The 25,938-nt window shown below is 46.7% G+C and overlaps 1 protein-coding gene and 1 pseudogene across 2 annotated transcripts in view; one reads left to right on the top strand and one right to left on the bottom strand.

Annotated features, from left to right (window-relative positions):
• Positions 1–17,742, bottom strand: part of LOC122454618 (reticulophagy regulator 1) — a 154,689-nt gene extending 136,947 nt beyond the window's left edge. The window contains exon 1 of the mRNA XM_043489227.1: positions 17,420–17,742. Within this exon, the coding sequence (XP_043345162.1) occupies positions 17,420–17,727 (308 nt within the window). The 5' untranslated portion in view covers positions 17,728–17,742. The remainder of the gene's footprint in view (positions 1–17,419) is intronic.
• Positions 17,743–18,109: 367 nt separating this feature from the next.
• Positions 18,110–21,619, top strand: LOC122454621 (annotated as a pseudogene). Its single transcript, XR_006273452.1, has 2 exons — positions 18,110–18,464; positions 20,729–21,619. The product of XR_006273452.1 is annotated as a 60S ribosomal protein L6-like (transcript).
• The last annotated feature ends 4,319 nt before the right edge of the window (positions 21,620–25,938 follow it).

The following is a 25,938-nucleotide window of genomic DNA, read 5'->3' as shown; positions in this document are numbered from 1 at the left end:
CCACTTTTTTTTTAGATTCTTCTCCCATTCAAGCGGTCACAGAGAATTGAGTTCCCTGTGCTATACCATAGGGCCCCAACAGGTCCACATTAGTTATCTATTTGATATACAGCAGTACACAGGTGCCAATGCCAATCTTCCAATTTATCCCTCTCCTCTTTACCCCCCAGTAACCCTAAGTTTATTTTCTACATCTATACTCTGTTTGGGTTTTATAGATAAGCTCCTGCTTGCATGCTAAGTCGCTTCAGTCATGTTCGATTCTCTGCAATTCTATGGACTGTAGCCCACCAGACTCCTCTGTCCATGGGATTCTCCAGGCAAGAATACTAGAGTGGATTGCCATTTCCTCCTCCAGGGGATCTTCCCAACCCAGGGATGGTTTAATTTGTAGGCTTTTTTTATATTCCACATATAAGCAGTATCACATAATATCTGTCTGACTTACTTCATCCAGTATAAGAATCTCTAGGTCCATCCACATTGTTGCAAACGGCATTATTTTATTCTTTTTACATCTGAGCAATGTTCTATTGTATTTAGGTACCACATCTTCTTTATCCATTCTTCTGTTGATGGATATTTAGGTGGCATCCATGTCCTGGCTATTGTGTACAGAGCTGCAGTGAACCCTGGGGCACATCTATCTTCTCGAATTATCTTTTCTCTGGACACATGCCCAGGAGTGAGATTGCTGGATCACACTGTAGCTCTCTCCACCCACCAGAAAACAGGTACAGGTACCCATCCCTCCCAACACATCTTTTAAAAATGACCCCAGCCACGCAGTCAGCTACATCAGAACGTCAAAACTGCTTTCTCAAAAGGGATTGGCTATTTTGATCAAGGATGATGGGAGTTCTCTGGCAAAAGGCGTTTTCAAAAGCTTGGTAGAGGCACTAGGTCAAAACACTGCCCCATGGTCACGCTCAGTAGCAACAGAGTCTGGAGAATCAGTCTCCTTGGCTGACTATGATCATGTTTGTCACCCTACTGCTTTCCCAGAAAAGCGTTTATTCCTTTCATGACTCATCTTGATTCCTACTTGTACATTTATTTGCTTGTTTATCATTTGCTGACACCAAAACATTAGCTCCAAGAGGGAAGGATCCACTCTGTCCAGTTCACCAATGTCACCCCTGGACGAGGCCACCACCTGGCTGGTAGTGGGTGCTCAATAATGCCTTTTGGCATTGTGGCTCATTCCGTGTTTATTGAATGGATGAATCAATTAACATAATTAAATAATTATGCACATAATTAACATTATCATGAATCATGAACTCCCTAAAGCACACGATCATACTATCATAACAGTAACAGCTTGCCAAAACAGAGGGGAGGGGGAAGGACAGTAACTGCCTAAGGAGCTCAGATATTCATGCAGAGTTTTGGAAGACCTTCTGAAAAGCAACTGATAACATGATGGCCCTGGGACTTTGGTCTAGGTCAATGTGTATCTCTCTAATGGGAAGTCAGTCTGGCCCTCTGAACTTGCCATGGTGCTGAATAAAGCCCTGCTGCAATGATGTGACTGGTCAGGTCCCCAAGGATGGTGCCCTGGCCAATGATGGCACGCTGTCTAAGCAGTCAGGCTTACGTGAAAGCTGTATAAACCAGGGCTTCTTTCCACACATCCAGGAGCTCTGACTAGAAGCCAAAGATCATGTCTGACACTCTGAAGACAATACCCAGCAATGGTTCTTCTCTTAACAGCCACCCTTTTGGATGCCAGAGGCATGCGGCAAGCGTGGCGTGAATCAGGGGCTCATAAGGCTTAAGACATCCACGTTCTGCACCAGGCAAACCCACACACAGCAGAGATTCCAGAGACAACATCAGAGCTAAAATACTCAGGATATTACTAAAACTGAAAATTTTGAATGGAAATGATCGATTTCCACTTTGATAAATAAAAACTAGAGTCTGCTCCTACTAGTGGATTAAAAAAGCAAAAAGCAACCTAAGATCATATTTTCCATTTCCACTAGCTTATAGTTTAAAATCTAAGAAACTTCGAACTTGAGCGAAAAGGGAAACATCATTGTTAAATATCTTTAAATATTTGTATGTAAGTTATAAGAAAAAGGTTTGAAGTTTCACATATGTACCATATTTTTCATAAACTATAAAAATAAACTGGTTAAAGTCCCTCGCTATAACTCTCAGATATCCTACAGAATGTAACAATGCAAGCTGTTGTTTTGAACTTATCCCAAAGGTATTTGGAAGTTAAATTCATCAGGTATGACAAGAAAATATATATTCATTCTAAAAAGATGACTTAGATGAAGTAAGATTTCCAAGGTACAGTCAATAGTCCAAGACATATCCATTCAACAACAGGAACTCAGCTGCAGGAGGAATTTCATTACCATCCCTTCCTCCAGCTTACGAGCCATTTCCTCCATTGACAAAGATGGATTTGGATTTTATGCAACTCATGAGCAACAGAGCCCCAGGCAAGAGATCCACAAGGCCACCTCGGGCCTACCAGTGAAATTCCCCTGGGGGGACTAGGGTTGGGCAAATCAGTAGCAGCTGCAATCTTGTGTGCCACTGTCCCTAAATCTCACTGTTCGAATGAATTGCTTTAATCCTTAATTTTTTTATTTGTTGTTTCCCCTGAAATTTTGAACTTTTTAAAATATTGAGTGTGCACATAATTTTTTTTTTATTATGTGCACCAGCTACAGGAGAGCTGGAGGGGAAGAAGTCAGTAGCTCTTTTCAAGAGATTTTATTACCAACAAAAAAGTCCTTCAGCTGGGTTTGAAAACAAAGTTACCGAGTACGTTGTCGAGTTTAACAGGTCTTGATGGTGTCGGAGCAAATGTTATCCGTTTATAGTTCAAGAACATATAAAAATATTTCCTTGAATAATAAAGGCATATTCAAGTGACACAAATTCCCCCTCAGAAAGGTCTCCGAGGATGGAGTTACCTCATCACTTGAAAGAAGGTGGTTCTCCATCACCTGGACAGTAGACTTCTTATTTCCAGTAGATTCAGTCAAATGCAAACCTTGACAACTGAGAGAGGAGAAAATCCCGTTTTGTCAAAAGTGACTTTTACGAACTGGCTCCTGTGACAGTAGGTAAGAAGTGAGGGTGACAGCTGGAGGAAATGCCTGAAGTTCACCGCAAGGAGCTTTGGAGGGGCCTGGCAAATCTTGGGGAGACCGGTCAATATACCTACCGCAGACACTCAAGGCCCCCCAAAGACATGCATGGTCGGATCAACTCCTCAAAGTCTCTATACAGGCCTACAAAATCTGAAGGGCAATTCTACCCTGGGAACCTTATGATTCCACCTTCCTAAGTTTCCTCACTCACTGCTTCCATACTTGGCAGCATGCAATTTTCAAAAGGGGTTGAGTTGGACTCCCCTTCGGTGGTCCAGTGGTGAAGACTCCACGCTCCCACTGAAGGGGGCACGGGTCTGATCCCCCATGCCACAAGGCCAAAAAAAAAAAAAACGGAAGAAGAAAACGAAAAATGTATTGAACTGAATAAAACTGAAAATACAACATATCAACTTAAAAAAATATTTTTAAAAAGTGGAGGAGGGTTTGCATTGTCACCAGCTCACTGTGAGGTCTGGGGACTCAGTTTCTTCACCTATAAAATGAGGTGATTAAACCGAAGCAAAGATTGCCTACCTTTTATTTCATCATACAGCTGCCTGCCTTTGAAAGGTTTTAGTTAGTAACAAAATGAACAATATAGTTTACTAGGTCAGAGCAACTGCAACTTGACTGTAGAAGTAAGCCTCTTCCCCAGTTGTTTGAAATACTGAAAGCAGGTCAGTACCATTAGAAAACTGGGGCACTTAGGGTCTTAGCTGATTTTAATAGATTTACTCGATGACTCTTGGGCTGAAACCTGCGACTCCAGATGTCCATTTCATCCAGCACTACACAGGTCAGCAACGCACACACACAGAAGCACCCGTGAGGCTTTAAGGAAGCAGAAAAAGCAGAAGTGGGCACCTATGTAGCATTCGGCTCCACGCCAGACCCAGAATGTGAGCAGTGACTCTGGACTCAAGCATCCGGATCTGTGACAAGTAAGGAAACTATTTGTTCTGTGGTTTTCATCGTTCAGTCACTAACTTGTGTCCGATTCTTTGCAACCCGATGGACGGCCGCACATCTGGTTCCTCTGTCCTTCACCATCTCCCAGAATTTGCTCAGATTCATGTCCACTGAGTCGGTCATGCTATCGAACCATCTGTTTTGAGTGCTGTGCTAATGAGGTCAAGGTATGAATTCTCGCTGCCTTTTAGTTCAGTTAGGCCCAGCCTATCCTAGGATGGTAAGTTTCTGCAAAGCCAGGTCAGGTACCAGGCCTGACGCCCCCAGGGCATGACACAGCCAAGCTTGTGGGACCAGCGGGGTGGCGGTGGGGTGAGGGAACTGGGGTTACTCAGGCTCATCTCTGTGTGAGCAGCCCTGACAGGTACATAGAAGCCCATGTTCAACTCCATCCACCTCGAGAATGGACCACCGAAGTCAGATGCAGCCTTCACAAGACAAGCGGACTTTAGGTCCCAGAAGTAAGTCAGGCAAAGAGAAATGAGCTTGCCCCAGAGATCTAAAGCACAAGCTATAGTAACAGCACTCAGGCCAACTCCTTACCTAAATACCGGAAATGATAAACCATCAGGTGGACCAACTAGAGGCAATCTACCAAGATGGGGTACTGGAAAGGTATCCATCTGTGAAAAGCAACCCTGGAAGCGAGTGAGAGAGGGTGGTGCTTCAAAATTCTAAGGGAAGTTGACTCCAAGCTCCGAATTCTACGCCACGCCAAACCAGCAGCCAGCTGGACAGATGGGATACAGACATTTCCGCACACAAGCTCTCAAAATGTGCCGTTTCCTCTGTCCTCTCCCCGAGGTAGAGGGTGTGCTCTCTCAGGACAAACAGTCCACCAAGAAAGAGTCCAGCAACAGAGAAAACAGACAGAGGCAAAGCGTGAACACAAGGAAACCTGAAACCATCAGCAATAACCTCAAGGAGAAGAAACGGGGGCTCCCCCATTTCAGCGGACTGTCCCGACCCTGCTCTCAGCAGCGGGCCAGCAGCAGAGACTCTCACCCCGGAGGTGGGGGTGAAGTGATGATGCAGATGTCCTGGGGGAGAGGACCCCAAGAGAGGGGGCTCCCAGGGAAACAGAGAGAGGAACTGAAGTGTGGGCCTGATAGGCTTGACCTTTATCAGGAGTTTTCTAGAAATGCTGGACAGTTACAAAGATCTAACAGAATAAAAATGCTAGAAACAAGAGCAAAATAGAGTTGTACCAGAAAGGGACCATGAACACGGCTTCCTCCTCCAGCTCGCATATGAACCACGCTGATGTTGAGACACAACCTGAAATGGTGACCTCATTTTAGTAGAGGGATGAGGTCAATGGATTGCTAAATCCAGAAATGGCATTGTAAAAAATTTTGTACCTGTGGGCGGTGATAGGGCTTCCCTGGGGGCACAGTGGTAAAGACTCCTTTACCACTGCCAATGCAGGAGGTGCCAGAGACCCGGGTTCGATCACTGGGTGGGGAAGATCCCCTGGAGAATGAACTGGAAACCCACTCCAGTATTCTTGCCTGGGAAATCCCATGGACAGAGGAGCCTGTGGGCTACAGTCCACAGGGTCGCAAAGAGTCAGACACGACTGAGCGACTAAGCGCACACTCATGTGTGGTGATGGGTGCTGGATTTACTGGAGTGATCATTTCATAATATATATAAACAAAAGTCAAGAAAGTGAAAGCATTAGTCACTCAGTCATGTCCGACTCTTTATATCAAATCATTATAGTGTACACCTGAAACTAATAAAACATTCATCAATTATACCCCCCAAATTTTACTAATGTAAAATAAATGCGGGGGGGGGGGGAAGAAATTGGCATTTTAAGCATATTATCTAAAAAAGCCTAAACAGAGCTAAAAGCAGAAAATTAACAATAGCTTCCCTGAGAAACAGGACTTCGAAGTGGGGAGAGGTGACCAAGAGATCACTCTAATTTTATTAAAAATCTGGTGGAATTCATTGATCTAATTAAGAGAGAGAGGAGAGAAGAAAAAGAGTCTTTTATTTTCCTGTATAGCATTCCTCAGGCTTCCCAGGTGACGCTAGTGGTAAAGAACCCACCTGCCAATGCAGGAGAAATAAGAAAGGCAGGTTTGACCCCTGGGTCGGAAAGACCCCGGATAAGGGCATGGCAACCCTCTCCAGTGTTCTCGCCTGGAGAATCCCCATGGACAGAGGAGCCTGGTGGGCTACAGTTCACGGGGTCGCAAAGAGTGGGACATGACTTAGCAACTAAACAAGAAGAAGATGCCACTTGGAGCGGGAGGCGGTCACACCTCGCTCCACCTGTTTTCCTTTCAGGAGTGCTGCCTTCATGCCCAAGACAAAAACACTTACTGCCCAAATGAAATGAAATGAAATCGGCAGAGAACAAAGAATCTTTGAAAATTCTCGCGCTGAACGCTTCTGTCAGCATGTATGTAGTGACACGTGTCTGGAAAGATCAGACACAGGCGATCTCGCTTCCTCAGCAAATGGGAAACTTCCCCTAAAATATTTCCTGTTAAGCTCCCAGAGCACAGAGGTGACCACAGCACTAAATTTGGTGCTGTTCGATGAAACATGCACCTTGAAAAATCACTGGTCTATGAGGAAAAAGATGAAAATACATGACCCTGATAAAAATGCATTCACTGAAGAAATGGCCAAGCATACATACATAAAGCCAAGAAAATGTAATCGAGCTTCCCCCCAACACTATACCCAATAGTTTGGTTTCCTGCTATCCTTCCCCATGAAATCAACAGTCAGTCTCCTCCTCCCTAAGCCTCCTCAACCTCAGGAGCTCATCCTCTTCCTTCAAAGAGAAATTACCCACCACTGGCAGGGGACCCCGGTCACCTGCCCGCCAGGTGCGCCCACCTTTCGCCCTGGTCCTCAGGAGTCAGAGGAGGAGGTGTCCTTTAAGTCCAGCCCCCGTGGGCTCCCCCAGGGCCCCTGCTGTCCCTGTCTCCCCGATCTCCACCCTTCCCTCTCCCTTCCTCCATCCTCACAAGGGGCAGCGCCCTTCACAGGACCCACCGGGCATCTGGGGAGCAGGGGGGGCTGGAGAACGGCATGGGGAGGTGGTGAGAACTCTACGGAAGGAAGCAGTGAACATGGAAAAAGCTAAAATCCCACCGCTGACATTCAAAGTAAGAGATCTTGATGTGCATGAAGGGCAGGCGCTGGGAAGAGAACGGATTTCCCGTGCTGCCTGAACTCAACGCTGGCCAAGGCTGGAGCTGATCGGAGGACCTAGACAAAGAGGGGACCAGGCGGACCAGGGCAGGGCATCTCCGCAGAGACTGAGTCGTGATGCTGGGGCTGGAGGAGGCAGGGAGGGGCTGGGAGCGAGGGAGGGTCCCCCTGTCTGGGGTGACTAGGAAAGCCAGGCTCTCATGCTAGCCAGGAAAGGGCGCTTGCTGGCTGGAATCCTAGCAGACCCGGCTGCAAGCTGAGCTGGCCCCTTGGGGACACCATGCTGTGACCTCCTGCCTAAGATGCTCCTTCGAAACCACCTTCCTGCAGTCGGTTTCCTCCACCCTCCCGGGCTCTCTTCCCGTCTGACGCAGCAGGTGGTCCTGGGAAACATCACCAACTCAAACCCGTATTCCCAACACGCCCAAATCTGTCCTTCAATCCAACCTGCCCCTAGGCATCACCCATATAGCAACCCCATGAGATCTGACTTGGATAATTTCACTGGATGGCCCGTGGGCGCAGCACACCACTCCCCATCAGGAAAACACCCTCCTCCCCCAGCACCCCAACCTGCTGCAACCCCCAGAGACCCTCAGAACAGTTAATACCAGCTACTCCTCACTTACCCTGAGAGGCTGCATCATTTCCCCGGTCCTCCTCCCACCTAAGAAATCATTCATCGCCCCCGATGTTACCTCCGGAGTCTTCCCCACCCACTGCCTCTCCTCACTACCGCGTGCTCCCTTCCAAAGGGGTCCTGACCCACCTCTGGCTCTGGGTTTTCCCTCTCCTAATTCATCCATGGAGGGGCGATGGAAAGCCAGCAAGCAGAATCTGGTCCACTCTCTGCATGAAGCTCTGAGCTAGAACTAACAGTGTCTCTTCCTTGCTCACCCAGCCCCGGTCATATTGGACTCCATGCTGTTCTGCAAACCCCCCAAGCTCACTCATCTCAGGGCCTTTGCACACCCCATTCCCTCTGTCAGGAGCATTCCACCACAGAGGTAGCTTCTTGAATCCTTCCCTAACTTGCTCTTTGGACATCAGCTCATGGTCGCTCCTCTGTGAGGCCAGCACTGACCACCTCCAGGAAGGCAGCACCTCCTTGTCCCTTCCTGTTCCTCGTCCCTGCTTTAATTTTCTCCCAGAACCCAACATCTGGCTTCTCCTATTGGGCTTCCATTATGGCTCAGCTGGGAAAGAATCTGCCTACAATGTGGGATATCTTGGTTTGATCCCTGGGTTGGGAAGATCCCCTGGTGGAGGACATGGCAACCCCTTCCAGTATCCTCGCCTGGATACAGAGGAGCCTGGCGGGCCACAGTCCATGGAGTCACGAAGAGCTGGATATGACTGAGTGACTAAGCACAGCATGTATAAATGAATAGTTACAAGTACTATGTATACACTGTTCAAGCATTCATGAATTAACTGAGCACCCAACATATAACAACTACTCAATACATACTAGTTCTCTTCCACTTTTACATACTGATCATCCTGTCTTCTTCTCCCCAGTCTCCATGCCCTCATTTGCAGCCTAAAGAAATCCTATTGGCTCCTCTTGGCCCATGTGTGATAATTTAGTGCTCACAGCATAACCTTAGAATTACTTGCTTACTAATCTGCGCTTCTCACCAGGGATCGGAACATGTCTTAGTCATCACTGTATTCCCAGCAGCTAGGGATAATGATACAACACATTTATCTGGACTCGTTTGGATTAATCAGGCAGTTTAAAAACATTCATGAACAGCAGGACAAGAAGAGAAAGAGTAGCAAGAAGAAGCTGTGATAAAGTTATTACCCAAATAAGCATAACCATAAAACTGTGAGAAATCACTGAAGATGAGGTTATTACACTAGATGTGGTTATTACACTAGAGAAGAAAACCTGATGGGTTTCTAGAATAAACATTAATCTGGTTAAAACAGCCCTCTTAGGACCTCCCACCAGCAGCTCCTGGTCTTCAAAGTCCAAGATCTAGAGAACAGCCTTACAGAGAAACTCGTGAAAGGTACCCTGGGTCTAAGAATAATAAGTTAATGCAGCCACCACTCAAGAAACATTTGCTGAATACAAATTGTCCACGATTTTCAATGACCTGAAGATTTTCTATTTTGCAAGACCTTCCTTAAACCATCCTCACCGTATCCAGGCTAACCATGAACATCTTTAAACATTTTAATACAGTTGTAGTGTGACAAACTATACCTGCCTATATAGTTACATATACAAGTATAGTATAGGGGAATATCCTCTAGTTCAGCCCAGTTCACTAAACCTTTGTGAGCACCTCAGCATTTCAGACCCCACGATGGTTCCAGGTATCTGAGAATAAGAATTTCTCAGATATATATCCTCAGGCTGAGGCAGGTGAGTCTCCTCAGACTGACAACAGCCAACACTTGTCCCCCATTTATTCCTGGGTCTGTTCCACACAGAAAATCCCCTGTTAACCTTACTTTTACAGTTACATCTTCTCTTCCAGGCCTATTTTGTTTTGGTTGTTTAGTCACTAAGTCATGTCTCACTCTTTTGTGACCCCATGGACTATTACCTGTCAGGGTCCTCTGCCCACAGGATTTCCCAGGCAAGAATTCTTTAGTGGGTTGCCATTTCCTTCTCCAGGGGATCTTCCCAACCCAGCGATTGAAACCGTGTCTCCTGCACTGGCAGGAGGATTTTTACCTATAAGCCACCAGGGAAGTTAGGCTATACAAGCAATAAATCATACAAAGCTTTTATCAACTATTCCAAACCTTTCTGATATCCACTCTTCCTAAACTGTAACGCCCCAGAGACCGTGGCATGCAATTTAGAAGTGTGGTACATTGTTTCAACCAATTGACTGAACCAGCCACATCTCCTAAAGCAGAGGGTAAGCCAAGTGCAGACCGGAGACTTCTGGTATACCCTCTGGGCCCAGCACCATGTGGGCCTGAAGCAGACACTGTTCCATGGCTCCTCATGCCCAGGTGGAGCTGAGATAAGGTGGGGGGTGTGAACCAGACTTGCTAATAGGCTTAAAAAGATCCCTCTCAGTGTAGAAGCAACCCTCTCCCAACATAATTATTTTCACCTATGCTGAAACCATTAAGTGAAATTCTGTAATATTTGTAAAATGTAAGCCCTAATTGTTGGTTCCCATGTGTGCTGAGCTGTGCTTAGTCGCTCAGTCATGTCCAGCTCTTTGTGACCCCACGGACTGTAGCCTGCCAGGCTCTTCTGTCCATGAGCATTGTCCAGACGAGAATACTGGAGTGGGTTGCCATGCCCTCCTCCAGTTTGCTCCCATATCTGTCTTCTATTATTCTTTAGAGTGATAGAATTAAAAAAACCAAAACAAAAAGAAAGTGCATGGCTTCATGACCGAGGCCCATGAGCCAGGTTAGGACTGTGCTACTGACAATCGTAGCCACTAACCACATGTGGCTATTTAAATTGAAGTTTAAATTCAAGAAAATTTAAAAATACAGTTCCTGAGTCATACTAGCCACACACTGTAAATTCAATAACCACAGCAGGCTATTTGCTACCCTATAAGACAGAACAAATTTAGACTATTTCCATCACTGCAAATTTTCTATGGAACAGTACAAAGTCATCTTTAATAATTCAATTAACTTCTATGGGCCTGTTTCCTCTTGTGTAAAAAGGGAACAATATCTGCCTCTCTGGTTGCTGTAAGACTTAAATGAGGTGCTAACTGTGAGCATCTTTAATCATTTTAGTATTTGTAGTTTGACAAACTCTACCTGCTTCTACAGTTATATATGCAGGCATAGTTTGAGGAGAGCAGCAATCATTAATAGTAGTGGCTGTCAGAGGAGTTACTATCAAGTAGAACAAAGAACACGGCCTATTTCAGGCCATGTGAACAGAAGGATGCTGTCCAGGAGGATGGGGGAAAATCCACACTGTTCAGATCATCTCAGAATGCTGCATTTGAGGAGGAATATGGATAAACTGAAGCATGTTCAGAAGAGCCTGGTGAGTGGAAGGAGCCCAGGATTTCTCACCTGGGGAAAAGAGACTCAGCAGAAATGGAGAACAGAACAAATCTTGAAACAGACAAAGGACTGTTGTGGGGAGGAAGTCCGGATCTTGGGCAGCTGGAGAGGTAACAGAGGGGTGAGTTTAACTCAGCATTAGAAAAATAGTTGCTAGTCAAGAGTTGTCCAGCAATGGAAATGCTGCCTTATGGAGAAGAGTTCATGATCCCAGAGAATGCTCAAATGCAGTGATTCTTAAACTTGAGTCACCTGGGGAGCTGGAGAAAACTCAGATGTTCCGGCCCCACCTCCAGGGATTCTGGTTCAAGGAATGGGGTGGAGCCCATGATCCTCATCTCTACAAGCACCCCGGAGATGGCCATGATGATGCTGGTGGCTACTGGCTCTTTGAGGGGCTCTACTCTGACACCAGCTGGCCCAACCCATCAGTGATAGCGTAGAGGGGGCTCTTGACTTCAAGTAAGAGTTGGATTCTGCAACCTTCCAAACTAACTCTAGAGGATGGGCCTCCAAGGACTCCCAGTGGGTCCTGGGCATTCCAGACTGCACAGGTGTCCTGTCTGAGACATGGCAAAAGTCAGAGGACTCAAGGTCTCCTGCCAGGCGCACCCTTGTGTCATCACCTCAGGCTAATCACTTTCTTGCAATTGAACTAATTGTATAAGTGGAGGGTACTGTTATCATGCAGCGTCAGATGCTCTGAGGAAAAAGGCTCAGCACAGACATCTCTGCATGCATGGTCTCCAACTGCGGGTTCAAGACTGCTGCTGCTGCTAAGTCGCTTCAGTCGTGTCCAACTCTGTGCGACCCCATAGACGGCAGCCCATCAGGCTTCCCCGTCCCTGGGATTCTCCAGGCAGGAACACTGGAGTGGGTTGCCATTTCCTTCTCCAATGCATGAAAGGAAAAGTGAAAGTAAAGTCGCTCAGTCGTGTCCGACTCTTAGCCACCCCACGGACTGCAGCTTGCCAGGCTCCTCCGTCCATGGGATTTTCCAGGCGAGAGTACTGGAGTGGGGTGCCATTGCCTTCTTCGGGGTTCAAGACTAAATCACATCAGAGCAGCTTTCTAGGCAGCATTGTGAAGGACTCAATTTCAGTATCATGACCATCAAGGAGCACAAGAAGAGGGAGCTTCTCCTCCAGCCCTTGCTATCCAAGGCAATCACCGCATGGCCATACAAAGCCCAGCAAGAGCTTGTCACTCCTTTCACCAAATCCAGACATTTCATGCAAAGATTTATGCTTGAATTTTTTCAATAGCTTCACTCATAACAGCCAACCGTGAAAAGAACCCAAAAGAACATCAGCTGGCAAATGGATAAACACATTGCGGTGCATCCCTGAAGCAGCAGCGCTGCCCTATGCTCAGTCACTCAGTCTGGTCTGACTCTGTGCGACCCCACAGACTGCAGCCCGCCAGGCTCCTCTGTCCATGGGATTTTTCAGGCAGGAATACTGGAACGGGTTGCCCTTTCCTTCTCCAGGGGCTCTCTCCCAACCCAGATCAAACCCAAGACTCCTGTGTCTCCTACATTGGCAGATGGATTCTTTATCACTGAGCCCTCCAGATGTCCCCGAAGAGGCAGACAAGTCAGCAAAAATGAGAAACAAGCCACTGATAAACACAATAGGGATGAATCTCAAAGCTTTCCACTGGGTAAGCAAAGCCAGGCACAAAAGACATCAAATTATAAGGTATAATTTACATGAAACTTAGGGGAAGACAAATCTAATCTACAGTGAGAGAAAACAGATCAATCCCTGGGGTGGGTGTGGATGGGAAAGGAACTCAAAGTAATCTTTAAGAGAGGTGGAATGTTCTAGATCTTGATTGCCATTTTGATTCCACAGGTGTTTACACTTGGCTGTTCCCTTAGAATGTGTGTGCTTTTATTGACAGCATACTGCAATAAGTTATTTATTTAAAAACAAAAGCAAATGGGGCATTTTCTGTTTCACTGGGTTCATTCTATTTGATGGGTTGCCTCTAGGAGGAAACAGGCAGTCAAGGAGAGGCGTGGGAAAGACATCTAATTTCATACTTTTAAACTTCTGAACTATGAGGCTGTATTAGCCATTTTTAAACACATAAAATTTAAGATAAGAAAAAGAATTTATAAACATGTCCCTCATTGGTAAAGTGAGAGAGACCCAACCCTGTGACTACTGGACCATTGCCAGTACTGGGCTATTTCAGGTTGTGGAAACCCTGCTTCTTGAGACGGGGACTATATGGTCTGCATTTTACCAAACTCCTCTGAGCTCTGAGTAAATAATAATTGTTTAAAGCATTATTTAGGAGTTTAGTATTTTTCAAAAATACATCAAAGATAAGAATGTGCACACACAACCACAGTTTTAAAATAGCTGTAACTTGAACATCAGGTAACTACCACCACCGAAGTCAAAAAACAGAACACGGCCTACACTCCAGAACCTTCCACGTGCCTTCTGTGATCACACCTTCTCCCTCTACTCTTGATCTTACAGATAAGAATGTCTTTTATCTATCTATCCCTAAATCAATACTGTTCAGGTTTCAGTTCAGTTTGGACATCTTAAAACTTTCAAAAAACTGAATCATTCTGTACATATTAAAGGTGTTTTCTTCCCCAAATTGCATTTGTAAAGTTCATCTATGTTGTTGCCTATAGCTCTAGTTTATTTTTATTGCTCTATAGACAGAATTTTATGGTAAGAATAAATGAATAAACCACAATTTACCTGCCCACTAAAATATTCCTGGGCACTTATACAAGGCATTTTTGGGTCTCCATTGCCTATAGAAAAGACAGATCCAAACATGAAGTATGACACTCGAGGCAACCACTGCCCCCAGATGGGTCTCCAAAACACCTAGCCAGTCTCATCTCCCCTACTTTTCTCCACCACCTCACGTGGCACTGCATCAGTTGAATATATTAGTGAAGACATTAAGTACAATTCCTTAGGATTGGAGTGTTGTCCATCATGCACTAGGTCTACCCAAATCATCCCTGTCCATCAAAATCTGATTCCAGCATGGTCTTCTTAAGAAGACCCCACAGTCTCATCATCCAGGATGCCACCCGCCCAACAAAAAGCTGCATCAAAATGAATGATTCCTTCTCTGACCCTTCAACCACACTCACGCCATTCAGCCTTCAGTTATACCCACACCGTCATGCCCCTGTCTCAGCTTTTGTCCTTTTAACACAGAGCACTAAAATCTTGCAAAAAATGGGCAGATAATAAAAGTTAGAGCTTTTGAACTCAAACTCAAAATCCTGAGAGCTACTGCTGGTACCAGGTACTAAACAGTCAAAAATATGTATTTAAAAAGTTAATTTTCACAAAAATAACATCAGTGAAAGTGAAATCATCATGATTCCTTCAGACAAATTTGGGTTCTTCATGCTTCTAACACTGATTTTTTTATTAAAAAAAAAAACACAGAGCTTTATGTTATGCCGTATACTTAATTATACTTTGCTAACTACATGATCTACTCTTTAGACACAGTACTTCAGTTTATGAAACCACTCTTATGTGTTGTCATTTAAGTTTTATTCAATTTTCACTATTATAAATAAAACATTAAAGCATAAAAATACAGAGTTTTAGAGTTCTTGGGACACAGAATGTCAGTGCCACATAATTTAAGATAGCTTGATAAGAGGTACACTATTTAGAGAAAACAAAGTCTTTGAAAGAATATTTCAACCTAGGAGCAACAATGGGGAAAACGACAACATTTTAATGAAATTAATAAATGAGTCAGAAATTCTAATTAACAAGTACTTCAAATTTAAAAAGGAGGACAGTCATTTTTCTGTCCATGAAAATATACACATGGGATTGTAAATTCTCCAAAAAGGAGAAATAAAACAGATAATCAGAAAACATATGGCCATTGTTTGCCTTGCTATCATACTTAATAAAAAATATATGGATGGAAGACATCATTCCCAAATAAAATTAAGTATGCCTTTCAATTATTTAATGCAAAAATCATTATTTTCAATAGATGTTATTAAGAATACATCACAGGAAAAAATGTTTGCAACTCATGTTACAGAAATTAGGCTAAAGTTCTTAATATAAAAAGAGTTCTAACAACTCAATAGGAAAAGCCCAATGACTCAATTAAAAATATGGATAAAAGTTTTCTGTAAACAGATAATGCGTAGAAAAGATAATTATAATGGTTCCTGAACATAATTAAAGATGCTCAAGCTCAGAGAAATGAAAAACCATAAAACCATACTGGATAGCCTCTTTTACCTATCAGATTTACAAATCAGAATGTTTGATAAAATGCTGTTGGCAAGGGTATAAGAAGAAATAGGCAGTCACATGCATAAATTGGTAACACTCCAAGGAAGTATAATAATACAATGACAGCCATCAAAACTACAAGGGCACACTCTGACCCAACAATTCCACTTCTGGAACTTCCTCCTACAGCAATACTTGCTTACATGCAAAATAATGCATGTTCAGACCTTTAGCTATAACGCTGTCATAGCAAAAGTTTGAAAACAATCTTATTCCGTCGGTAGGAGCCAGGTTAATCTGTGACATCCATACAGTGGGATTCAGCTGATCACAAGAAAGTGATCGCCAAAGTGTGCTAAGAAGAAAAAATAGCCCAGACAGTAGTCCACAATTTGCAGAGAATATTTTGCATTTGTTGAAAAATGTACTATCTGCAAAGATACACAGAAAACTGGTAACACTGGTTGCTTCTGGTAGGAAAGTGGGTAGCCAGAGAGAGGCATGGGAAAGACATTTACAGACTGTTTAACTTTTTGTACCTTAAACTTTTGAACTCTGAGGCTATTAGGTATTTTTTTAAATAAATAAAGTTTAAAATCAAGAACTTGAAAAACATGTTCCTCATTGGTAAAATGAGAGAGTTACAGCCCTATGACTATTGTTGCCCAATTCAGCATCATACATATATCTTCCTGATTCTGAGTGCTCACTATAACTTCATAACAGGTTAGAGAAATACACGATAAGCTCTAGAAACAATGATAGCTAAGAGACCCAAAGTAAGGTTAATTCACACTCAGGGGCTCTATTAAGAAACAGTCTGTTTCAAGACAAGATCAGTCTGGCACAGATCTGCAGAAAAACATTATGGTTAGACGAGCTACCTGAGGAAATGGCGGGTTGTGTATGTTTTGTTCGTTTATTTATTTCCCAACTTTATCAAGGTTAAGAAATAAATGTACTGTGACAAGGTATGGGTCACTGAAGCTCTGCTTATTCTGCACAGTGTCGGTCATGCTTGTTATGAGAACACAGGTGCAAACAAAGAAGCTTTTTCTCCACCCCCACTAGACTGGTAACAGATGATCAGGCAGGGGCTTCCATAAAGGAGCCAGACATTTCCGCATCTTTAGGGCGAAGGGCGCTTTTGGAAGAGACAAACCTGTTGATCAGGGGCTTTTCAGAGAACATTCCTGGGTAGTCTCTTTATTCTTCAGCTAAAAATAAGACTGTTTTCCACACTAGGCACACCTGGGGGGCGGGGTGATGTCCGTAATCCACCTGTCTGCCTCCTGTTTTCTCCTCGGAGAGTAAAGACAGTACACCCAACCCTCCGGGTGGGATGGAAAAACAAATCACTCGGTGTCTCAGCTGGCTGATGGCGATGGCTCAAGGTTGAGCGTGTGCCCAAGCTGGTCCAGATACGCCCTCTCTGGGGGCAAGAATGGACACAGGTTCAAGTGCGTGTGGTTCGCCGGGCTTTGGGCGAGCAGGTCACGACCTGCGAGTGTCAGAAAGCCAAAGGTCAGGTGCGCTCGGGGAGCACACCTGCCGGTCCAGGTGCGTGCAGGGTCAGCCCACCGTCTCGCCCGTGAGGCTGGGCTACCCCCGCGGAGGATGACAGCTGCTTACAGGGGGAGGTGCGTCTGGAGGAAAGTTGGGACTGTGTGTCGACCTGTGCGGGGTAGGGTGGCCGCGAAAGTGGGCCAGGACCGACACCTTCCTCCGCAGGGTCCGCCGTGCACCGCCCCCCAACCCCCCATATCGGGCCCCGGGCGCGCCCTCCGTCCGCTCCCGGGCGCCCCAAGGTCACCTGCCCGCACCCCCCGCCCCGGGCCCCCCGCCCCACCCATCCCGAGCTCTCACCAAAACACCAGGTTGGCCCCGACGAAGGCGAGCAGGCTGCGCAGCGGCCTCTTCCAGCTCAGGAGCTCATCGGCGCGGCCGCCCAGCCACAGAGCCGGCTCCCCCAGCAGCCAGGTCACCGCGGCTGCCACCCCGCCCGCGGCCTCCTCCACCTGCCGGCCCGCGCCCGCCGCCGCCCTTTCCTCGGGGGGCGCGGCCCCCTCCGGCTCCTCGGGGGGAGCCCGGGGCGGCGGCGGCGGCGCCTGCGGGGCGGCGGCGGAAGTCGGGGATCCCTGCTCGGCGGGCTCCGGGGGCGCCGGGCTCGCCATCTTCGGCGGCGCGGGCGGGGACGGGCTCGGGCGCGTGCGCGCGCCTGGGTATCGCGCTGAGAGGGCGGCGGGTCCCCGCGCGGGGCGCGCACCGCGGGGCGCCGGCGGCTGGGTGCCTTGTGACGTCAGCGTCGGCCGCCGCGGGGCGCCTCCCGGGGGAAGTGGGTGCGGCCGGGTTGGCGCGGGGCGGGGCGGGGCCGGGCGGCGTCCCCGGGGGAGCGGGGGCCCTCGCGCGGGGCAGCCGGAGCGTGATTTCCCCTTTCCCCTCCCAGCCGCCGCCCGCCGGCTTATCTAAAAGGGAGTCTGCGGGCCACCGGCGGAAGCAATTGGCCGTCCTCATTTTCTCCGGCCAGGGCCTCCGATCGCCCATCCTGCAGCCTTAGAGGGCATAATGGGGCGCCCCTGAGCCTGGCAGCGCGTTTCAGCCCCCAGTGACTCCCCCATCCCCACCCCACCGAGTGCCCTTGCAGGGGCAGATTGCACCCCCATAGCAGAGATCTTCAGGACTTAAGAACAACGTGATGATTTAAAAAGGCTGCATTGAAAAAACAAAGGGCCGGAGGGGGGGGGGGCGGCTGGGGGGGCTACATATTGGGTCCATTCAGAAGCATGCGGCCCTCTGGTTTTATAAATCAGGAACCGTCAGCCCACCGCGTTGGGGCAGGGGGCTTCTTCTCTCCGACTCTTGGACAAAGTCATCTGGTTCCAAAATGCACGCTGGTCTATGGAGGGCACAGGTGAGCGTGTTGCTGAGAAGCAGAACAGCTTGGGTGTGTTACACAGGTTTGGCCAGAGTCACTGTGATCACAGCAGGCATCAGGACACGGGTCAGGTGCTTTGAGGGGGTGACCAGGAGTTCTGAGAACTCTCAGACCTGACCTCACTGGCCCTGGTGCTTCTGGGTGATTTGGGGAGGAGGGGCGCGGTGGGGCAGGGGAGGGAAGAAATGTAAATGTTTATGTTCACGTTTCCCTATTTGCATTTTTTAAATGTTCTCTTCCTTCATCCCCGTTGTCACTTTTCTCTAGAATAAAATGTTCCTTCCCTTTGCAGAGTATTCTACCTTGATGAATCAGAGCATCTTATATCCTCTTGGAGTTTACTACTGGCAACCAACTTCTTTCACAGGATGGATGGGGCTTATTCTCAGAGCTATTAAAGCCTGTTGTTTCCAGGGAGCCTCTGGAGAATGTTCTAGAGTGTTCATCTGGGGGTCATTTTATATATTTATACCTCGCTGTACACATAGGAAGAAATTCACTGATGTACATTGCAAATGTATGCACTTTCCTGTGTGTATGTTATACCTCAAAAGGGTGTATGCCTAATTTACTCAGAGGTTTATTGAGCACCTGCTATGTACCCAACGCCTTGCTCAGCTCTGTGGGTATGGCTTCCACCCGCAGGAAGCTCACAGTCCAAGGAAGGGCCAGTGACAATTGTGATCACTGCTGTGATGGAAATAAGCACTCAGGGCTAAGAGTCCTTACTTCAGTCATGTGTCCAAAATTAGGGACAAGTGGAGGAGTCAGGTTTCTGGGAGCTTTTTGGAATAGAGGGTGTCTGTCCTGAAATGTAAGCAGGAGGGCAGCAAAGGAATATTCCTTGGAAGCACTGATGCTGAAGCTGAAGCTCCAATACTTTGGCCACCTGATGTGAAGAACCGACTTATTGGAAAAGACCCTGATGCTGGGAAAGATTGAAGGCAGGAGGAGAAGGGGACGACAGAGGATGAGGTGGATGGATGGCATCACCAACACGATGGACATGAATTTGAGTAGGCTCTTGGAGTTGGTGATGGACCGGGAAGCCTGGCATGCCGCAGTCCATGAGGTCACAGAGTGTCGGACACAACTGAGCGACTGAACTGGGCAGTAAAGTCAGGATAGGATAGGGAAGAGGAGGCAATCATGTCTGTCAGGAGATCAGCACAAGTGAAGTTGTGGACTTGCAGGCAGAGGTCATGGTCCCTTATGTGTATCTGCAGCAGGTGGCCTCAACTGATCCACTAGTGGAAGGAAGTTTGGTTTTTGACCTCCCAGCAATGCAGAGTCTCGTGTTTCTGGCTTGTCTGATAGACTCATGTCTGATAGATTCATGAACAGATTCATGACAACCCAATACAGTAGCCAGGGAGGCATGAAAAAGCAATATGGAAACAATTCTGGTGTTTTTACCACAAAAGAAAAAACAGTCTTTCTCTGGGGCTTCCCTGGTGGCTCAGTGGTAAAGAATCCAGCTGCCAATGCAAAAGACACAGGTTTGATCCCTGGGTGGGGAAGATCCCCTGGAGAAGGCAATGGCAACCCACTCCAGTATTCTTACCCAGAGAATCCCATGGACAGAGTATCCTGGTGGGACATGAGGTCACAAAAGAGTCAGATACGACTTAACAGCTAAACAACAACAACAATTTTTCCCTGGGTATTGTGCCCTCTCTTAGCACTGGTGCAGGAGCTTTTGAAAGATAAAGGATGCTTTATTGTGTCATCTGGGCTTTGCTTAGCAAAGGACTGAGACAGCCCAAGGGTTGCCCTAGACTCCACAACTGGAGGGAGGAATTGAGAAACCTGATATCCCCATTTTCCAAACCAGGGTGATGTGATTCTAGAAACATGTCTGCAAGATCCTACACATTCCTGTTCTCCCTGGAATTTAATTACTGTCATCAGGATATGCTGAAGTAGTAAAAGCTGTTGACAGCCAAGACACATAAAAGCTCAACTTCAGTTGCTACATGTGGGTTGCAACACTTACCTCCACTTATTGATAAAGCTCCCTCCTCACAGCTCCTGAAATCTTTCCTTCTCTCTTAAAATGCTACACAAACTGTTTTGCACAAAAAGCTGGAGTAAGTGCTCTTATCTGTCTTTTTCACCTCTGACCTCTAATGATTACCAGCAAATAATGTCACAGGAGTAGATGCTGGCCTAAACACATAACTGGGTGCAACTGGGTGTTTTTGTCTAATTAACTTTGCGGCTCTTTCCCATCTTGCAAGATGGCTGGTGAAAAGGCTGAGAAGCCAGATACTAAGGAGAAAAAACCTGAAGCCAAGAAGACTGATGCTGGCAACAAGGCTAAAAAGGTGAAAATGGTGAAGAAAGTTAAGAAGGGGAAGCCCCACTGCAGCCGAAACCCTGTCCTGGTCAGAGGAATTGGCAGATATTCCCGATCAGCCATGTACTCCAGAAAGGCCCTGTAGAAAAGAAAGTATTCAGCATCTAAATCCAAGGTCGAAAAGAAAAAGAAGGTTCGGGTTCTTGCTACTGTCACAAAACCAGTTGGTGGCAATAAGAATGGTGGTACCCGAGTGGTCAAACTTCGCAAAATGCCTGGGTATTACCCTACTGAAGTTGTGCCTCGGAAACTGTTGAGTCACGGCAAGAAACCCTTCAGTAAGCATGTGAGGAAGCTGTGCACCAGCATCACTCCTGGGACCGTTCTGATCATCCTCACGGGGCGCCACAGAGGCAAGAGGGTGGTTTTCCTGAAGCAGCTGGGCAGTGGCTTGCTACTTGTGACAGGGCCTCCATCCCTCAATCGAGTTCGTCTGCATAGAACACACCAGAAATTTGTCATTGCCACCTCTACCAAAATCGATATCAGTGGTGTGACAATCCCAGAACATCTCACTGACATTTACTTCAAGAAGAAGAAGCTGCGTAAGCCCAGACACCAGGAGAGTGAGATCTTCGACACAGAGAGAGAAATACGAGATCAAAGAGCAGCGCAAGGCTGATCAGAAAGCTGTGGACTCACAAATTCTGCGAAGAATCAAAGCTGTCTCTCAGCTCCAGGGCTACCCCCGCTCTGTGTTTGCTCTAACAAATGGAATTTATCCTCACAAAGTAGTATTCTGAACTTCTTGAAAAGAACCTAATTAAATAACTTGTCCATTAAAAAAAATAATAATTAACTTTGCGATGTGTGAATAATGTGTTCAGTGCTAAGACTGCATCAAAATAATACTAATGATGCTTAAAATAAACCTTGTCCCCTCATCTCTACAACATGTCACATTTAAAACTCCTGTGAGTAACCTTATCGTTTAAGATTCTCTTCTGAATTTTGCATCACCATGTACACCAGAGTGATTCACACCATGAGGTAGACAATTTGAAAATATAAATCCAAGGAAAACAAGGCAACTGGGGATATGTCAGAGGGGAAAAAAGAAGAGATCGAAAGAAAGAAAACAGTTGTAGCCACTGAATCTAAGTGACAGTTAGAAAATAACCAGTAAGACAAAGCCAAAATACACACAAGAACTCTTAAATGAGGTCACTCGCCTTTCTCATCCAAAAGTAGCTAGAAAGCTTGTAATAGGAGAGAAAAGCAATGAATAATTAATTCCTACTCTAGGAGTCCACATCGGCAATCTCAAGCTAAAGCCTTAGGACAAGAGGGAAATGCCCCCATATTTTCTTCCCCTAAAATGTTTCGTGCTAGACTCCTAGGTCTTTAAATGAAGGAGGCATGTACTATGTTGTGTTGTATTGGTCTGGCATTGCTGATAATTTTGTTAAGCTTTGTTAATTTTTTGAAGCTCTAATACATTGGCGGGGAAAGATCCAAGGCAAAACGAGAAAAGGGCGGCAGAGAGTGAGATAGTTAGATAGCATTACCGATTGAATGAATGTGAATTTGAGCAAACTCTGGGAGATAGTGAAGGACAGGGAAACCTGGTGTGTTGCAGTCCATGGGGTCACAAAAAGAGTCAGACATGACTTAGTGACTGAACAAGAACAACAAGAGAGCCTAATAGTTCACACTGAGCAGAGAGAAATAGGAACACCACACCACGAGAGCAACAACAGAGGGAATGGAAAGGAAGATTGTGCCTCGTTTCCAAGGCCCAAGGCACAAAAGGAATTGGCTTTCTGTTCGGGATTAACTGTTGTGTTTATAAGAACTGGAATATCCAAACCAGCACAACCTAAGTTTGGCAAGCATTCTGTAAGGGGGATGCTTACCAGAAATGAACTCTACCATGGTGGCCAACCACACCAAGTTGGGGTATTCAGTGTTAGGTATCAGTCCCTAATAATATACAAAAGAGCTTTTGCAGGAGAGCTCTTCAGGAGAGTTTATTGAAAGGACCTGTGGTTACACTGCAAGAGTGTATATCCTGAAAAGGTACTATTTTATCCACCCACAGGCACACACATCAACACAGCAGCAGCAGCAATGATTTCAGAACATTAACTGCCAACCCCTTCCCACGGGCCCAGCAGTTACACTCACCTCAGCGGACCGGCCACCCTTCTGGTCCTATTGCAGGAGTTCACCAAGAGGACGTGACCTCTAATTGACACTCAAACTGGACCCAGGTGATTGGAGGCACCGCACCCCATCCTCTGTCCTGGAATGTATGTTCTGCCCACCGTTCCCACAGCAGAAACAGTCCCAAGGACACGGCCGTGAGAGACAGGTGTGGTGTTGAGACCATTTGTGTGGCCAGTGTGATTGAGCGCCATTAAGGCCTCTGTGGAAGGACACAACTTAGGGACTACACACCACACCAACAATAAACTCTTAAGATTCTGGTGGGTGGGGATGGAAATCGACTCTCTCCTCCGATGGACCGCTAAGAAGTCTGAGCTTTGGAACCTTAGGTGGGCTTCCAGCAGGAGAGTCAAGTGGCCTGGCTGGTGTTGCAGAAAAGTATCTGGGGCAATGGATCATACAGAGCCTGGCAGAGACCCTGGGACAGATTTTTTCACTAAGACCAGGGAGACAAGGAAGGGCAGATTTGGAGCATCTTTGGAAAAGCCAGGTAGCAGGGATCTGCGGCTCAGAGAGCAGCAGGGGTTCTGAACAAGAGCCGGATCAGAGGTAGGAAGCAGCCTGTATGAGAACTTGGCAGAGGGGCAAGGTTGGTGTGAGCTCACAGGCCAGATCAGGGTGATCACCTGTAACAGAAAATGCGATGAGACTTTTGGACAGACAGATCAACAGAAGGGAGTTTTGAGTATCATTTGCCAAGTTTAGACCCAATTCTGTGAGCAAAGGAGGATTTCTGAAATCTGTGAGTTTCTTTTTTATTGTCTTTTCTTTGTTTTTAAAGCAGAACCAATAGACTCAGATTTCCAGTCTCCTGAGACCCCAGGAATTCCAGCTGGACGTCCCTCGTTAAAGCAAAACCGCGAATATGATTGTCTCTAAATGCAGGTCTGCAAATCAGGCCTTCAGTCTCAAGGGGTAGTCTCGAAGCTAAAATTAGAGTGGTGGAATGTCATGGAATCACTGCAAGCGTTACATCCCACGGACATCCCTTCAAAGTCTGTATTTGGTTTGTCACCTGTTACTAATTTTAGTTCATTAGAAATCGGGCACAAAACTTGGTGACTTTTTGGGCTGGCATAGTGGTCCAGGCACTGCCGAGCACGTGTCACCTGCATCCTCCGAGACCCGGGTGTGGAGGGGCCCAGCCAGGGCTGTTCATGGGGACCCTTAGGCTTTACAAGACTCACGTGCCCTCTGAGTCATCAAAGGAACTTGGAGATTGCATTTAATATAGTTCATAATATACTACAGGGGCTTCCCCAGTGGCTGAGTGGTAAAGAATCCCCCTGCAACACAGGAGATGCAGGAGACACGGGTTTGATCCCTGGGTTGGCTTCCCTGGGTTGGATCCCCTGGAGAAGGGCATGGCAACCCACTCCAGTATTCTTGCCTGGAGAATCCCCTGGACAGAGAAGCCTGGCGGGCTACAGTCCATGGGGTCACAAAGAGTCAGACATGGCTGAAATGACTGAGCATGCATCCAGTATACCATATTGGCTTGGAGACCAATTTACTGAAAATCGGTGGTCTCTGTCTCCCCCATTGCGTGCCCACTCTCGTCCCACCTCTGCTCTAGACAAGGTCCCCCAAAATGACCTTGGGAGCTTCCTCTGGGTTGCATGGACAAAGGCAGGGCTGAGACTGAAGGCCTTTCTCTTTTCTCCAGGGAGAAGATGCACATGAACTTAAGGTCCCACAACTCAGGGACCTCCACTTCCAAAGCCAGCTACCCATAGGCTGTCATATTTCCCATGTTCCGGACAGCTGGATTTCCCAAACTCTGCCAACCACTGCACCCAGTGGACCCATAGACCATTTTTTCTCCCACTGATGAAGTGGTTCTCGTGTGTGTGTGTGCTAAGTCACTTTGAGTGATAGTGATAGTTGCTCAGTCATGCCTGACTCTTTGCAACCCCATGGACTATAGCCTGCCAGGCTCCTCTGTCCATGGAATTCTCCAGGCAAGATTACTGGAGTGGGTTGCCATTTCTTTCTCCAGCTAAGTCACTTTAGTCATGCCTGACTCTATGACCCTATGAACTATAGCCCACCAGACTGCTCTGTCCATGGGATTCTCCAGGCAAGAATACTGGAGTGAACTGACATGCCCTCCTCCAGGGGATCTTCCCGAAACAGGGATCAAACCCATGTCTCTTTCATCTCCTGCATTAGTGGATGAGTTCTTCACCAGTAGTGCCACCTGGGAAGCCCCATATTGGTTGTCACTTTTGCCCTCTAAAGAAGGGAGGCGACAGAGTTGGAGGGAGGAAACTCCTTCTTTGGGAATGTCCCCCTTTCCCCACTGTGGGTCCCAGAGAAACCCCTGGCTCCCACAACATTTATTTTGAGTTAACCCATCCTATATGGGGCTGATTCCTTACAAGCCCTGTTGCAGAGGAAAAGGGGAGATCACAAAGAGAAACCCCACTCCAGCACAAGGGGACTTTTACGACTGCCTTGTCAACCACAGTAACACACAGTCTCCAAGGCAAGAAACACTGGGGTGAGTTTTGAGTCTGGTCTCTCCCCGCTTCTCTGTCTGGAGTAACCATATGTCAGGTTTGCCCACGACAGCCCTGGCTTATGCCTGCTGTCTGGCATGGTTATTAATAGCACTTCGCTTTCTTTCTCAAGGTGTCCAGGTTTAGATGATAAATTATATAGACTCCCCATCCATCTCTCATTTGTCAGCGACTGCTGAGAACCCTTCTTCCCAAATGCTCCCATGCCCATCTCCGTTATTCTGCAGTCTCAGAACCACCTCCTCTGTCCCCGTTTCATTACTTACTGCCTGTCTGAACTGTTGTAACCCCTTCTCTTCCAATCTGCACCATACATGTCTCATCCAAAACACAGCTTGCCACATGGAACACCCACTCAAATGCTTCCAACGATGCCAGTTACCCAGGACCCCTAAACTGC

This window comes from Cervus canadensis, chromosome 16 (genome assembly GCF_019320065.1).
Source record: "Cervus canadensis isolate Bull #8, Minnesota chromosome 16, ASM1932006v1, whole genome shotgun sequence".
Taxonomy (NCBI): domain Eukaryota; kingdom Metazoa; phylum Chordata; class Mammalia; order Artiodactyla; family Cervidae; genus Cervus; species Cervus canadensis.
The sequence above is the reverse complement of the archived record's forward strand: the minus strand, read 5'-3'. Positions and strand labels throughout refer to the sequence as shown.